We start from the raw sequence: 15,346 nt of genomic DNA, 5'->3' as shown, positions 1-15,346 counted from the left end.
TAAATCTGAGATAGTGTGTATAATTTCTAGGATCGCATAGTGTAGCCATCTTTCTACACTTCTTTTCACACTATTCATCAACAAAATTAAAAGATTATTCTGAATAGTAATCTTTACTATTTAGCTGATGATCTGAACATTTTCTTCCTAATTAACTCAATAGACAACTTACTGATTTATACTTCAAAGTAATAGTAATAATTTAATCTTACAGTTAAACTCTATCAGGCTCCTCCTTATTGTTGACAAATGTCAGTCAATATCTTTCACTTGGAGAAAAATTCATATCACTCATTCTATATCGCAAATAATTTTATTCTAACTTCTATTTCAAATAAGAGATCTTATCTTCTCTAACCAGTAATCTAAATTACAATGCTTATTAACTGGCAAACAAGTTGCATCACTTATTCTCGAGCTAGTTCATAGCCATAAATATTGTAATGACGTTTTCACTGCTAGTTTCTGTTATTATTCATTCAGTAATACTAATTATTAAATAAAAATATTTTTTTTTATTAAACATTTTAAATTATCTATTTATTATTTTTAACATTTCCCAATAGAATTAATTAATAAATAAACAAATAATACAATATAAACGTGTTCTGAAAAGTTTTGTTTTCTGTTAAGATATTTTCAATAATTACAGTAAGTAAGCATTGTAAGTAATTAAGTACCAAGGAGCAAACATTTGCAATTTCTTTTTTCATGTGGATGAGAAACTTTTCACATCAGAAAATAATTTTATTTAGTTTATTCATTAAAAAATAATTGATATAATAATCCACCTTAAATTAGATGAACATAGTGTCGCCATCTGAAATAGAATTCTTAATTGAAGCCATTTTAAGTGTATCGGTTAGTGTAACTGATGACTCAGGATCAACGGATCCAACAGAATCTATATTAGCCACAAAATCTTGGTTATCCATATTTCCTTCTAAAATATTTCTAAGTGCAAATAAACTCCATTCTCGCATCACTGGAACAAAATTAAAAAATTTGCTAATGGTAATATTCTATAATTTTAATTGGCAAATTTATTAAGTATACTCATTCATTCTGTACATAACCTATTATTTTAATATATTTAATCTTTATCAAAAATAGTATACAATCAAATAAACTTCAATTGCCTAACATTAAATATATTAATAAATGAAACTTACATGGATTTTTAGCATCAAATGCACAACACTCCAACAGTATGGGAATAATATTATCAGAACGCATCTGTAAATGTTAAAACTATACATGTATTTATATGTTATTAAATTTATTATCACTTGAACTACAATATCATGTACTTACTAGGTTTTGATGTTCTTGATTGTTATAACACATATTTGCTATCAATCGTATTAGATCCGATTTGAACCAAAATCTATTGTGTGTTTGTACATCTGAATTAAACAGAGCTGATAGATCCTTCACACGACTAAAGTCATTTGAATCATCATTATCTTTAGAACACTTATGTATGAATACCAACAAATCTAAGATATAATTATTATTATTTAACAATCATACAATTCATGGTTTATCATAATGAAACTAATCTTATACCTACCCATAACTTTTTTTAAAAGAGTAGTGTGTTTTTTTATTTCAGAATTGAATTTTTCTACATTTGAAGCCTTAGCAAGAACATTCACTACATGTCTTGTTATTTTTTCTACATCACAATTGATAAAAAAATTATTCCTTATTACAACAATGACATCTAAAGATACTTCTTCATTATAATTGTCAAGCCAAATAGAGATAATGTTCATTAATTGATCTTTAGAACAATCAGGAAGATTTGTATAGACCAATAAGAAATCTTTTGAATTCAAAAAGATTGAATCTAAAAATATTTTACTAAAAATAAGTTTAATTTAATTACTGTTTTATTCTATAAAATTAATTGATATTATATACAAAATACCTCTCCTGTATTATGTATTAACACACTACTTACCTATATTCTAATTCTTTTAAAGTCCAATGTGTCATAATCTGTTGAACTATATTTAAATCTTTTAAGATCTTCTCTCTGAAGTTAACATCACATAAACATAGATTGTACAGTAACATCATTGAATTGTTCAATAGCTTGGAATCTTGAGAAGATACAATAAAATGTCTAAAAAATAATAATTAAGACATTTTAAACATTTAATGAGAATAATATTAATAAATAATGTATCAATGTTTTGACTAATGTTAGAAGAATTTTAGATAGAACAATGTACCTTAATGAGCAACAGAAACCTTCAAATATCTGACGCTGAGCGCTCTCGTGGCCCACAGAGAAGTTGGCCAAAAACTGTAGCAATATACTACAGCTCAGGGGCTCATTGGAAAAATAAGTATTGCAGTACCATGAACAGATTTCAATCAGTCTTGAATCCAACAATCGGCATTTATCACTATCTTCAAGAAAGGGAGAATTGTTCCTAAGCCAACGAAAAGTGTCCGTCGCATTTTCTATGTCATTGGAGTTCGACTGGCCAGACAATCTTCTGGTGTTAAGATTCATTAAACGACACATAAACTGTTGTACGTCATTATTCTTATCGCTTTCAGTCGACACCATATCGTTTGCATTTGATGTCAAGAATTAAATTTATTGTAATGTTATACAAGTCGTAACGATTAATATAACACTGTTAGATAAAAACACGGCGCTGGCTAGCTACGAAAACTAGAGATAAATTATTAAATTACTTAAATCGCGGCATCGACTGCTCAATGAAAAATATAAAACTACTTTATATTCAACAAAAATTTAAACCATTAAAAGTGTGAAATGTACACTCTGCCTGCGGTAAATTTTAAACAATTTATCGCTGTCGCAGTACATCACAAGTCTGAACAGGTCAGTGGTCACTATATACAAGTTGGGACTTGTTTAGATTTAAAATTTGAACATGGTTTAAGATCTTACTATATAGCATATAACATTCTGTGATAATACTATAGACATGATAATACATTTTATTATCAGCCATCAGGTCTACGTGCATAATATAGATCAGAATGTTATAGGAGATTCTATAAGACCATCCTCAATAACCGTGATTTAGAATTTTCTATTTAGATAAATATGAATATTAATATAAAAAATATATTTAAGTCTTTAGAATTTAGATAGGTGTATTATGATATAAGGACTAAGATAGTCTGTGCCTCTGGGCTCTGAGAATATTACGTGCCTGTGGTACTATCATGGATTAAGTATTATTTACACGTTTATATTTTTATCTACGAACAACATGCCCTTTAGTACTCTTATCCTTAATTTATGTCGTATTTGTTCAATGATATTATTTCGTGATTATAGTGATTATCAATGTCTAGTAGTCGTTACTATAATATAGTCTTAATCTCACCTTCACTCGTAACTTTTCACTTTTCAGTGATTACTGATTATCACACACAAATTATTAATTACCTCACATCGTTTAAATTCTAACATTTAGTAATTAATGGTTCACTACTTATTTATGTATTACTATTTATTTGTTTACGTACTGGATGACGCGAATGTCGAATTATCAAATTTGAGAAAACTCTCAAAAGTGAACACACGAACTTACTTGCCTGAGATAAAGTAATTGCCGTTCATTTTATCCCAAAAATGTCTCGACACATATTAGTTAGACCAGATCTGCCATTAGGTATTGATGATCCTTGTCATATTCACTCGTTCTCATCCTACGCTAACCAATTGGGTACTGACAAAAAATACTTGTACATGCGCTTCATCGAAACTATTAAATTAATTGAAATGGAAGACGAGGACATTGTCGATACAGATTTTTTAATCAATAGGGTAATATTGATTCCTATATAAAAGATTTCTGTTGGTAGTTATACCTGCGTTCTTTAATGTATTGTGTTCTGTCTCGTTTAGACTTATACCAGTAACTTCGATCAGCAATTTACGCTACTAATGGAAGCTAGCTTGAATGGCCAAATAAAAATTGTGAGGGAATTATTCAACAGATTTAATGTTGCAGTGGACAACATAGGAGATGTGGTACATTTTGGTTCACTTGTCAAAGGGGCTACAGCGCTTTGGTGTGCAGCTGGTCAGTATATTATTTTGTCCATAATTATAGCCATTCTGTTGTTAAACAAAAAACAAAAATTGAAAAATATATGATAGATAATCAAAACTTCAACTGCTTATTTGCCAATTTAAACCTACTTAATGTAAAGTGTGTTCTTTACTCTAATATTTAGACTTTTTATATCATGTACACCTTACTTATAACTTACTGATTTCTACTGAAAAATGAAAACTTGACTAGGGAAATATGCCCTATAATAAAAAGTCAAAAGATTATTGTGTTCTATAGGTTCTATAGAATGTTTATTTATATTTGTGGAAATAAATAGTTTGATTAGTCCAAGTATAAAAATAAATTCAATTAATTATATCTATCATTATCCAATTATTTGATTTTATTTATTACAAACATAAATTGTTTATATCTAAAATAAAATTGTTATCAAGTAACTAAATTTTTGCATTTTTTAGGAACTGGATCTATAGAAATAGTCAAAATTCTTGTTGAAAATGGTGCAAATGTTAATTTTCTTACTGAAACTAAGTCATCTCCGTTACGAGCAGCTTGTTATTTAGGACATTTAAATATTGTTGAATATTTGGTTGAACATGGGGCAAATGTTAATATAACTAATATATATAATAGCACATGTCTTATGATTGCTTCTCATAATAGTAAGTATATATTTATAATTGTATTGTTTTATTTCAGCACACAAATATAAGAAACCATTTTTAGAAAACTTACAAGAGTATAGTTCTTAATATCTATAAATAATAACTATAATATTATTATTCATAAATTTAATTCATACTAAATGAATAGAACATTTTTATTTATACGATTAATTTAAATTTTTAAATATTATATAAAAATAGCTTGTAAATTATATTTTTCTACTTTTCAATAAAAATCATTACGTATTGAATTAATAAAATATTATTTTTGATTCTAGATCACAAAGAAGTTGTTAAATATTTGTTGAAAAAAGGAGCTGATATTAATAAACAAACTAATTGTGGATCTACAGCCATGCACTTTGCTGCACAAGCCGATAATTTAGAAATTGCTAAGCTACTCATAGCGTATAATGCTAAACAACTGAAAAATGAACAATGTATGTACATGTTTTGATTTGTTTTTATTAATAATTTGAATAAATTTTTATTTTTATTTTTAGCTTTAACTCCAATTCTAGTGGCAGCTGAAAGAACTCATCATGATTTTGTATATTTTCTCATTGATGAAAGTCAACTAAATTTGACCAGAGAAGAGAAGATAGAAGCTGAAGAGTTACTAGGTGCTTCTTTTTTAAATGATAAAGATCATTATGACTTACATCAGGGATATAATATTCTACTTCGAGCTATGAAAAGGCGGTATGAAATTTAATTTGTAAATCATATTAAATTTAATGACATTAACAATATTCTATTCAATTCAATGGTTCAACAATGAGGTACTAACTAGTAATTACACTCAATGGTACAATTTTAAGGAACTCTAGATTATTAGAACAAAAATGTGAGATGCTGCAAACTATCTGTAAAAAATATAAGTAAACAGTGGCGCTGATTACAGGTATCAACTGGTGTAAATTCCCTAAAACTATTTATAGGTGGGTCAAATAATTGGGAGTGGTAATAAGTGATTATTGATTTATATTCAATAATCATATTTAAACATCATTATCATTTAACAATAACAGTAAGTATCAAGTATAGGTAGTAAAAGTATGGCAGATTGCTAGATCATGTACTTTATTATGTATTCTATTATAACTATAATATATTATTTTTATATTAATATTTATAAATTTTTTCTGATATTTGTAGGTTGTTGATAAAATAATATAAGTATGTATTAATTATGTTTAAAAAGTTATTTTGTTATGTAGTATCTTGTCCGTGTTTAGTTATAAAAAATAAGGTATTAGGAGCTTGGCTAGAATTTTTTTTATAAATGGGTGGGTCTTACTCCAGCATTTTTTTCCCATAATATGAAATATAAATCGGCGCCACTGTAAGTAAAACTTAAAAAATTTAAATATGTTTAATATTTATTTTTAATAATTATATAGGTTGTGATTATATGAGTATTAGTTTTAACTCTTGTAAAATACATTTATTTGGTCAAACTACTGAATTTTTAAGGTTCCTTGAATATCATACTATACAAAAATTATATTGTAATTTTATTTAAAAAAAAATTAAATAAAAACTAAAAATTGTGTATAATTTTAGGTATGAAGAGCATCCAATTATTAAAAAAAAAATTGGCAAAACAGTTGAATGTTACAATAATAAAGTTGAATGTCAAACTGTACAAGAATTATTAGATATAAAAGACAATGCTGAAGCTATACATTTTGAATCCCTGATTATTAGGTAAGTTTTATTTATTGTCAACAAATTTGTATTTATTATTCAAATTCCATTGTTTTGTTTTAAAAATAATCTTCATAATAAACCACACACAAGTCAGGTAAAAATTGCTGAGAGAAATCTACATGTCAACAGCAGAATTTTATAAAGGAAGAAGGTTGACATTAATGATAACACCAATATAAAGAATGTTAAGATTAGAGATAATTGTTTATTGGTTGGCATTGCCATGGTAGTTGTTACCACCAATCTAACCATGCAAGATGGTGACAATTAAAGTTACCTCCTAAATTGAAAATAGTACCAATTATGTAGTTGTTAGATATTATCTTGGAGTTTGAGTCTTTATTGACGAAGAAGAGTTATGTATGGACTAAAGTTTGAGTAAATCATTATTGTTAATGATGAATGTTACTATGCCAATCAAATCATTAATGGTTGTAATTATAAGATAATCAATGATTATGTGACTTTTTGAATAAACTGGCAGGATATAATAACTACGTCGTCATAACTGTCAAACCAATTAGAATTTATTAGATAGACATTTGGTTAAGAAAAATATTAACCAGGCAAAAGCCACATAATTAAGCACAGGAATAGTGTTACTGATAAAAATAGATAATAGGTTTGTGGTAATCAGCTGAATATTTCTCATATTATGCTGAAGTATAAGAAATTTAGAAGAGTTAACTGAATGAAAATATTATTTAAACCATTAATTTATTGAGATTAAGATTCAATTTATCTTAATAACAAAATTTTCAATAATTTTTCATAATAGATAATTATTACAGTGTCTTCTGAGAAACATGATTTTAATAACTAATTTGTTTGTCTTATAAGAAACAGAACTAAATATACTAAATAAAATTCCATAAATACTATAAAATGATTAACTTTTAAAGGTTTTTCTAATTTTGTAATACCTTCTATACCAGTATAATTAATTAATTAGTTCATTAAATACTAATTCGAAATTGACACTATTAATTAATGCCTTTTTTTATTAAGTAGTAAATTGCCTAATTAAAAAAAAAAAAAAATAGCAATATACTATTCAAATAATTAGTATTTAATATAGATTTTTTTCTAATGTTTATTATTTTAGAGAACGGATTTTAGGAGAAAACAATCCAGATTTATTGCAATCAATCATATACCGTGGTGCTGTTTATGCAGATGCACAAAATTTTACACCATGTATACTTCTCTGGAATCATGCCTTAAAAATAGCTAATCATAATAAACATAGTATCCATAGAGATCTTTTAAGATTCACTCAAGTAATGTTTTATATTTCAAAATTTTAAAAATGTTAAAACAATTTTATCCTATATAATTTATTAATTATAGTATTATTAATAAACTTCTTAATATTACTTTTGATCAAACCAGTTCATTTAAATGTTTATAATGATATTTTATTTTTATTTTTATAACTTCAAAGTTTAACTACATTAAATTTAGGAAGTATTATTTTTGATACTAGTTATATTTTTAGATATAACAATTTATAAGTTAGTTTTCAGATTCATTCATTTGCGTTATAAAATTTATCATGATCTATTAAAAAAATTGTTTATACAAAATAACAAGCCAAAATACTAGCTAAAATCCTACTGCCTGCTAAGCTTTCATAATTTGTGGGAACAGCCTCAATATCACAAATATTAAATAATATAAATTAAAAAATGTATTACGACATTTAATATATTTTTAATTTCATACAATAAATTATAAAATGTTTTATGATTATTTTTCTGTATCATCTTTTATTGGAGAACACTAAGCTTTTTAATTCATATGTTTTAGTCCAAGTAATGTAATTAAAAATTAAGTATGAAGGTGTCCAGCAATCATATATATGTAGCAGTGTAAGATTTCTGTCTTTATTTTACTCACTAATTATCTGAATAGTGATGGCTTGTTTATTGTAAATTAAAGACTAATGATACAATTTTTAATAAATTATATATTATTTTTATAAAATAGTATTGTATGATATTTTTATAAATAGTAAGTAATTATAAAAAATATGTAATTAATCTAATAATCAATATAAAAATAAAATTTTTTAATCCAAGTACTTCAAGATCAAATCTCTATTTTTATAAAATGTAAAAAAATAAATCAATGGTAAGATTGTGACTTTTATCTTTGATAAAAAAAATACGTTGTAAATGGTTTTAAATTAGGTATAAAGTAACATATTATAAAATTTAAAATTGTAAGCATTATAGCTAATGAAACTATGATTTTTCAAACTTTTCTATCTTGAAAATAATTTAATTTTATATAATACTTTTCTTAGTTTATTCAGTTCATATCTACAAAAGTATAAAATGTTTTAAGACAGTTAAAAAAATTAAACATAGTTATGAACGTATATTTAGATATGAAATACTTATCATTCATTTGAATCTATAGTCCTATTATATAATATTCATTAAGAAATTAACAAAAATAAAATAATATTAATTAGAGCTTCCGTTTCCATTGGTTTTTTAGTTATAAAGTTAAATATTTTTAGATAATATAGTTCCTAATAATTATACTTTTTCAGGTATTTTGTCAAATGATTAAAAATAATATTATTATCAAATTATCGGATTTAAAGAATATTTTACAATCTGCATGTAATGAATTGATTATTATTAAAAAAAGATTATCTGAGGCTGATTGTTCATCTGAAAAGGAATTATCAAAGGTATGGTATAAACTATAAATAAACTATAACTACATAGACATTTAGGTATTATCCAAACTATTGGATATTTGAAAATTTACTGGACTATACATCAGAGTATACACGTTTATACATTTATTTGGACAGCCACTATTTTTGCGTATTTTTATACATATATTAATTTACTAATAAACAATATAAAATATTAAGGTATATTATTATTGTTTATTTTTACGTTACATCATTCAACAAAATTATCAATTATATAAAAAATATAGTTAAGATAAAATAAAACAATATAAAATTAGTATTGTTTTTAAAAAGAGGTAAAAATTACACCATTTACATCACTTTTCTGATCTCCGTAATATTTTTAAATTTTGTGTGTAAACCATTGTCATTGTATCTACTAAATTATGACTTATTAATTGTAAAATGGTTAATTAATTATTAAGCATTGTAAGTTTGTCAACAATCCAAGTATATTTTTGACCCTGATTAAATATTATTTTTAATTTCTTTGAGTAGGATTGTTTTATCATAAACCTTAACAATAAAATATTATTGTATTTTACAGCAAATGTTTTCAAATATCCATTGTTATGGTTAATATGTTGACAGATTCGTTTTTACACTTAGAACAATTTCATTAATTTCTCCAATCATGTTTGATCTTTCAATTTTAATTCTATTAGAATTTTTCCAGTTTTTATTGACATAACACAATTACCTATTAAAAACCAATTCCAATCGATAACAGTTTTATTAAATATGTTAAATTTGTTTATATTTCATGACATGCATAAATAAAGCTAATAACTATTGTAAACAGTATATGGCATTTTTAAACCAATTATTTTGTTAATAGATTTGTTTTTATTATGTTTTTACATTGTACTTCTATAATTTACAATTTTTCCCATGTATAAATTAGTTTAAAAATAATTTAAATATACTCTAATAAGTGACAATATTTCTCTCATATGAAGTATTTATACTGATCCTTATTAATTTGATGACAATGACTACAAATTCATATATTGAGTAATCTAAATTAGCCATAATGTTATGTTATTAGACATATAATACCTTATTTAAGATTAGGTAACTTTGTGCACCTTAATATTTATTTACTCTATTCAGTTTAAGATTGAACCACTTGGCCTACCTAAACTCGTCAAGTTGGTGCACTCCTACCACTTGATGGCCCCTTCACTGCAATTTATGATTCTCAGTACATCTGTAACAGTAATTATACCAATATTGATAATCAAAATAACTGCCACTGATAATTGTCAACCAATGATAGAGCACATAGTATTAGCTTAGAGGAGTCAAACGGTGATTCATGTCACAGTGTAAGTGCAGAATGGTTCAATTTTAACCTGAATAGAACATAGTACATTAATATAATATAAAAATATATAAAAACAGTGGTTGTCCAAAAAATACATAGGTAATATATACTATACATATATATATAGTAGTTTAATAAATTTTTGATCAACCCAGGCAGTACAGATAGTATAAAAGTACTTATTTATATTTCTAATCAAAATAATGGTGAATATTTGTAGCTACTCTACCGAGTTTTGTATCCTTAAATAATAGATAAATAAATTCAAAATTAAGAAAATAAGATTATCTATTTTTACAGAATGAATACTATTCAAATATAAAGTCAACACTTGGTTTAATTATTATAACCAGTATTGCATTATTACAAAATGGTAATAAAGATGATCCGTTAGTAGGCGATTTGATGAAAGTTATAGTGGAAATAAATAAACTTGAACTCAAAACAAATAAAGGCCAAACATTACTTCACTTGTGTCTTAATTATGATACAAATGTTGACAATATCTTTACAACAGGAATTTGCTGGTAAGATAATTCTATATAAGTACATACAAGAACTAAAAAAAAAAAGTAGTTTAAATTTACCTGATATTTTATTAATTTTTTTGTTACATTTACTCCTATGATCTAGATCAGGGACGCTCAAACTTTTTTCAGCCGCGATCTACTAAAAATAAACTTCACCTTTGAGGATCGACTTCGATAAAAATTTTTTATTATTAAGTTACTATACCACCATAATTAATTTTCGTGTGCGCAGCCTAAAAATAAATTCTAGCACGATCGACTGTTTGGTCGCCCCTGATTTAGATTTTACTTACATTATTTAATCACATTGAATTCACATATTATGTATTTTAAAAGTGAATTATTACTTTCTTTGTTGAATATATTAGTAGAACAATTAATTTTTTGTATTTTTTTATTACAGCTTTCCAAATTTTCTTGCAATGAAACTATTAGTTCACTGTGGAGCAAATGTAGATGCAGTTGACAATGATAAAAATACACCCCTTCATTACATCGGTAAATTCATAACTGATTTGTAAGTGTTTGTTATATTTTGTGGTATTATTATTTTGGAAACTTTTTCAAGTAATTAATAGTTATATTTTTTATTTTAAAATAATTGTACTTTTAGTCCTCATATACCACACGACAGTGATTTTTTAGACACAAGAAAAATGGTCATGGAATTGTTAAATGCTGGTGCTCACACAGATTTTGTAAACAAATTAGGAGTTTGTCCTCATACAGGATATCTGTCAAGTAATTATTTTATATTGTGTAACTTAACTTTATTTTATTGCTTATATAAACTATTGTTTTAGATTTATTTCATTTAACAAATAATGTACCAAGGAGTTTAAAATGTTTATCTGCCAGTGTGCTCAGGTATCAATGTCCAAAGAAATACTACTGTGATCAGTTGCCAAAAATATTAGTACAATTCACTAATTTACATTAAGTAATTGGTAGCTAGTAAAATATTTAGAGAAAAATAAAATAGTACTTTCTATATGATATATTATACAAATGTGAATAATTAAGTCATAATTTTATGCAGGTCAACTGTAGGCATGAATGCTTACAGCAGAATATTAAAGAGACTTAAACATAATGAATTTCTATTATGATTTATCTATCCTATGTGTATATATTTTTATTTTTATAAGTTTGTTTTTCTTAATAGTTTTATGAAATCAATATTGTACAACCAGTTTTTTACTTTAAATGTTACTAGTTGTTGATTTCTTAAGCTTATTAAAAACTGTATGACATAATTTATTGATTTCTATAATAAAATAATTATTTATATAATGTATAAGCTTATAACTATATGTTATGTGTTACTAATAGAAACTTAGGATAAATATTGTCAGACAAAAATTTAATTGAGCTGCAAAATTGTTTAAATTTATATTTTATAAAGGAAAGTTGTTTTAATTTTTTCATTTACTTTATACTGCCAACACAAGAATACAATTTAATTTGTATTTTTAAATATTCATGTTATAATTTTATTTATTTAAAATTAATTTTTATTGTATTATGAAATGAACAAATTATTAATTACTGATTACTTGTATACTTTAATTGATAATAATTAATAATTAATGAATTTCAATAAATTAATTGAATTTGTTAAATAAACCTGTATGGTAAACCTGTATATTTTTTTAATTAATACCATCAAATGCAAAACAAAATTAATCATGAAGTATGGTTAGTAAATTAAATGGCTCACGTAGTTAAAATGCCTTAAGTCAAAGTCAATACTTCTTAGGAAATAAAAATACTTCTTATTTCTGTATTGACTGTTATAAATTTTTTATTTTCTACATGGAAGTACTAATTTAAGGGGGGCTGCAGTCGATCGTGTTTTAAGGAAATTAATATAGGCAATATAACATGATGACATTTAAGTGACTTGTGTGTGCAATGTAAACGAACATAAGTGTGTGTGAATCTAATCTGGAATCGTTTCGATCAGTATTTCTTAGAAACCATCTATCGTCGCCACCAAACATTGTAAACAATGAACAAATTATGCGGGTCATAAATATCGTAGTAAATAATAAATAATTTTACCATTTTACTATTTTTTATTATAGTATATCTGTAAAAATATATACTATACATTTAATATAATTATTATTACATAATATTATAATTTATAGGTTAGAGATATTCGATTTTTAAAAATTATGATTGTGTTAAAAAAAAAAAAAATATTTGTGTGTACCTATGCATGATAAGTATCTAGTTGAAAAATGATTTTGATTTTCAAGTTTGAAGATGGTTTTGGGTAGCTTATTTATACTTTGAAGAGGTCATAATTAAAAACTCTTGGTACTTTTATAAATAATTAGAAAAAATTCTATGCAAATCACAGTTAAAAAAAAAAATCGATTTTGTTTATTTGATGTAACTCTAAAATGAAAAATCATAGATACCTACCTGAAATTTTTACCAAATGTTTATATGAACATTGAACATGTATTTAAACCCACGCATTTTCTATGCGTAATAATATTTTCAAAATATTTTACTGTTATGAGTAATTTATAGACATTTTCAATTTTATTTCTATAAATGTCAATAAAAAATTTTTGATTGTTCAAAAAGTTTAAAAATTTAAAAAAATATCTTATCTAAGGGTTTCTTATATAGATTGGGTATATAAAAATATTTAAAACACATAGACGTGATTTATTTTTATAAACATTTGAAGTTTAAATAAATAAACACCCCTTTGAGCTATGATAGTATGACATGTAAAATGTGCACTTAATATTTTCAATTAGGATATTTCACTAAAGTTAATTCAACCACTGCGTATTAGTGTATTACTATTAAATATATTTCGTTTATCAATCGTTATTTAACAAGCTACGAAAATAGAAATCTATATTGGTATAATATAGTGAAACCTCCAATTAGGTACATTACACTTGCGGTCGTCAAAATGTTGTCCGCTACTTAGAGAAGAAAAAGTAAGTACAAAATTAGTATATCAAAAAAATGATACACATATGTATATTTATGAATATACTTATATAAAATATTATCACTAAAAAAAATTAGTTGTCAAGCAAATGAGACAGCCATTTTACACCACGGATAAGATGAATTATAATTATTCCTATTATAATAATGTATAAAAAAAAAAAACTATAATATTAATTTCAGCCAATAGTCATCGCTGCCAAGGCTTAATTCTAATAATAAAAAAAAAATAATGTCTTCTCACTGACTTCCAATTTTGACTATAATAATGTTACTCCTTCGTATCGTTCATAATACTGTGTATACTTAAAGTTTATCTGGTGTCTACAAATATTTCAATCAGAGTTTTAAAATGCTTTTTATAATGCTGACACATTGTAAGTTACAACTTGTAACAGAAAAATATTACAAAATCAACCAACGAAAAATAAAAAACTCAAATATTATTGAACAAAATATATCAATTAAAAACATGCTTTAAAAATTAAAATAAATAATAAACAATAAATGTATAATATGTAAATTGAAAAATTAGTTACCTATAATTCCATAAATAATGTTTGTCCTTTTTTCTTTTATTTACCAATATGTTATATTATTATAATTCCAATGGAAACTTTAAATTTTATTAATTTTTTTTTTTACTTTTCAGGTATGATTAATTCAAAGCTGTTTAACTTTTATTAACAATAGCTAATATTTTTCGAAATATTTTATTTATTTATTTTTTTGTATTAAATATTAAGTATGATATTATTAGTACCTATATTAAATATTTAAATTTTATAACGCTTGAATACTCGAAAACATAAAAACGATGTATAATTTTTATAATTTAAATCCTGATTATAGATATTGTTTTAAAAGATCGGATTTTCATAATTAGTGAAGAGAGAACGACTACAGTCGAACGCTAACTTGTAAGTTGTAGGTATACAAGACGTCGAGTGTTACTATAACACAATATAATATAGTACACTTTTCTCAAATCCTTATATACTATTCATGTTTACAGTAAAACGGTCTATGAGTCAATTTTGAGGATTAGGGTTGATATTTAATATTTAAGAGGATTTGCACTTTGCACTTTATAATATTTAATAAGAAACTATGTTGTTGTAAACACGCGGCACCAGTTGTAGCATCAATGCAATTCGTTTCAATTTGGTGCGCGTAAATGCGTAATAAAATCCTTAAAGCTGTTTGATGGTACATTTCTGCCCCGCAACCATCACAACCGCGAGAATAACCGCTTACACATCGTCGGAATAGTCAAGTCTACTAGGATAAGATTAATCGAACTACAATAAAACGTTGTATTTCGTAAATTATTAAAAAAA

General features: G+C 24.9%; 2 protein-coding genes across 3 annotated transcripts; one reads left to right on the top strand and one right to left on the bottom strand.

Moving 5' to 3' along the window:
• Positions 1–742: 742 nt before the first annotated feature.
• Positions 743–2,939, bottom strand: LOC112596171 (ataxin-10). 2 transcript variants are annotated; one of them, XM_025341663.1, is made up of 6 exons: positions 2,241–2,936; positions 1,967–2,131; positions 1,574–1,866; positions 1,315–1,499; positions 1,173–1,236; positions 743–985 (listed from the first exon to the last, which is right to left on the bottom strand). In XM_025341663.1, exons 1-6 carry the CDS (start codon positions 2,582–2,584, stop codon positions 798–800), a joined length of 1,239 nt encoding a protein of 412 aa, XP_025197448.1. In that variant the 5' UTR covers positions 2,585–2,936; the 3' UTR covers positions 743–797. The 2 variants fall into 2 exon arrangements, 1 of the variants encoding a protein (XP_025197448.1); XR_003114748.1 differs by having other exon boundaries at positions 972–985; positions 1,173–1,251; positions 2,241–2,939.
• Positions 2,940–3,628: 689 nt separating this feature from the next.
• On the top strand, positions 3,629–12,309 carry LOC112596170 (protein fem-1 homolog B-like). The gene is made up of 12 exons (XM_025341662.1): positions 3,629–3,823; positions 3,905–4,082; positions 4,535–4,738; positions 5,020–5,181; positions 5,245–5,443; positions 6,308–6,451; positions 7,560–7,734; positions 9,015–9,158; positions 10,795–11,021; positions 11,428–11,541; positions 11,638–11,765; positions 11,828–12,309. The coding sequence occupies exons 1-12, from the start codon at positions 3,629–3,631 to the stop codon at positions 11,962–11,964; spliced, it is 2,007 nt and encodes a 668-aa protein (XP_025197447.1). The 3' UTR covers positions 11,965–12,309.
• The last annotated feature ends 3,037 nt before the right edge of the window (positions 12,310–15,346 follow it).

This window comes from Melanaphis sacchari, unplaced genomic scaffold (assembly GCF_002803265.2).
Source record: "Melanaphis sacchari strain LSU unplaced genomic scaffold, SCAv2.0 Contig305_pilon_pilon, whole genome shotgun sequence".
Lineage (NCBI taxonomy): Eukaryota > Metazoa > Arthropoda > Insecta > Hemiptera > Aphididae > Melanaphis > Melanaphis sacchari.
The sequence above is the reverse complement of the archived record's forward strand: the minus strand, read 5'-3'. Positions and strand labels throughout refer to the sequence as shown.

Coding starts and splice junctions, on each gene's coding strand:
- LOC112596170 (XM_025341662.1), top strand. CDS start 3,629: ATGTCTCGACACATATTAGTTAGACCAGATCTGCCATTAGGTATTGAT. Junction 5,182..5,244: donor ACAACTGAAAAATGAACAAT/GTATGTACATGT, acceptor TTTTATTTTTAG/CTTTAACTCCAATTCTAGTG. Junction 7,735..9,014: donor ATCTTTTAAGATTCACTCAA/GTAATGTTTTAT, acceptor ATACTTTTTCAG/GTATTTTGTCAAATGATTAA.
- LOC112596171 (XM_025341663.1), bottom strand. CDS start 2,584: ATGGTGTCGACTGAAAGCGATAAGAATAATGACGTACAACAGTTTATG. Junction 1,500..1,573: donor TCTTTTAAAAAAAGTTATGG/GTAGGTATAAGA, acceptor ATTATATCTTAG/ATTTGTTGGTATTCATACAT. Junction 1,237..1,314: donor ATCAAGAACATCAAAACCTA/GTAAGTACATGA, acceptor TAACATTTACAG/ATGCGTTCTGATAATATTAT.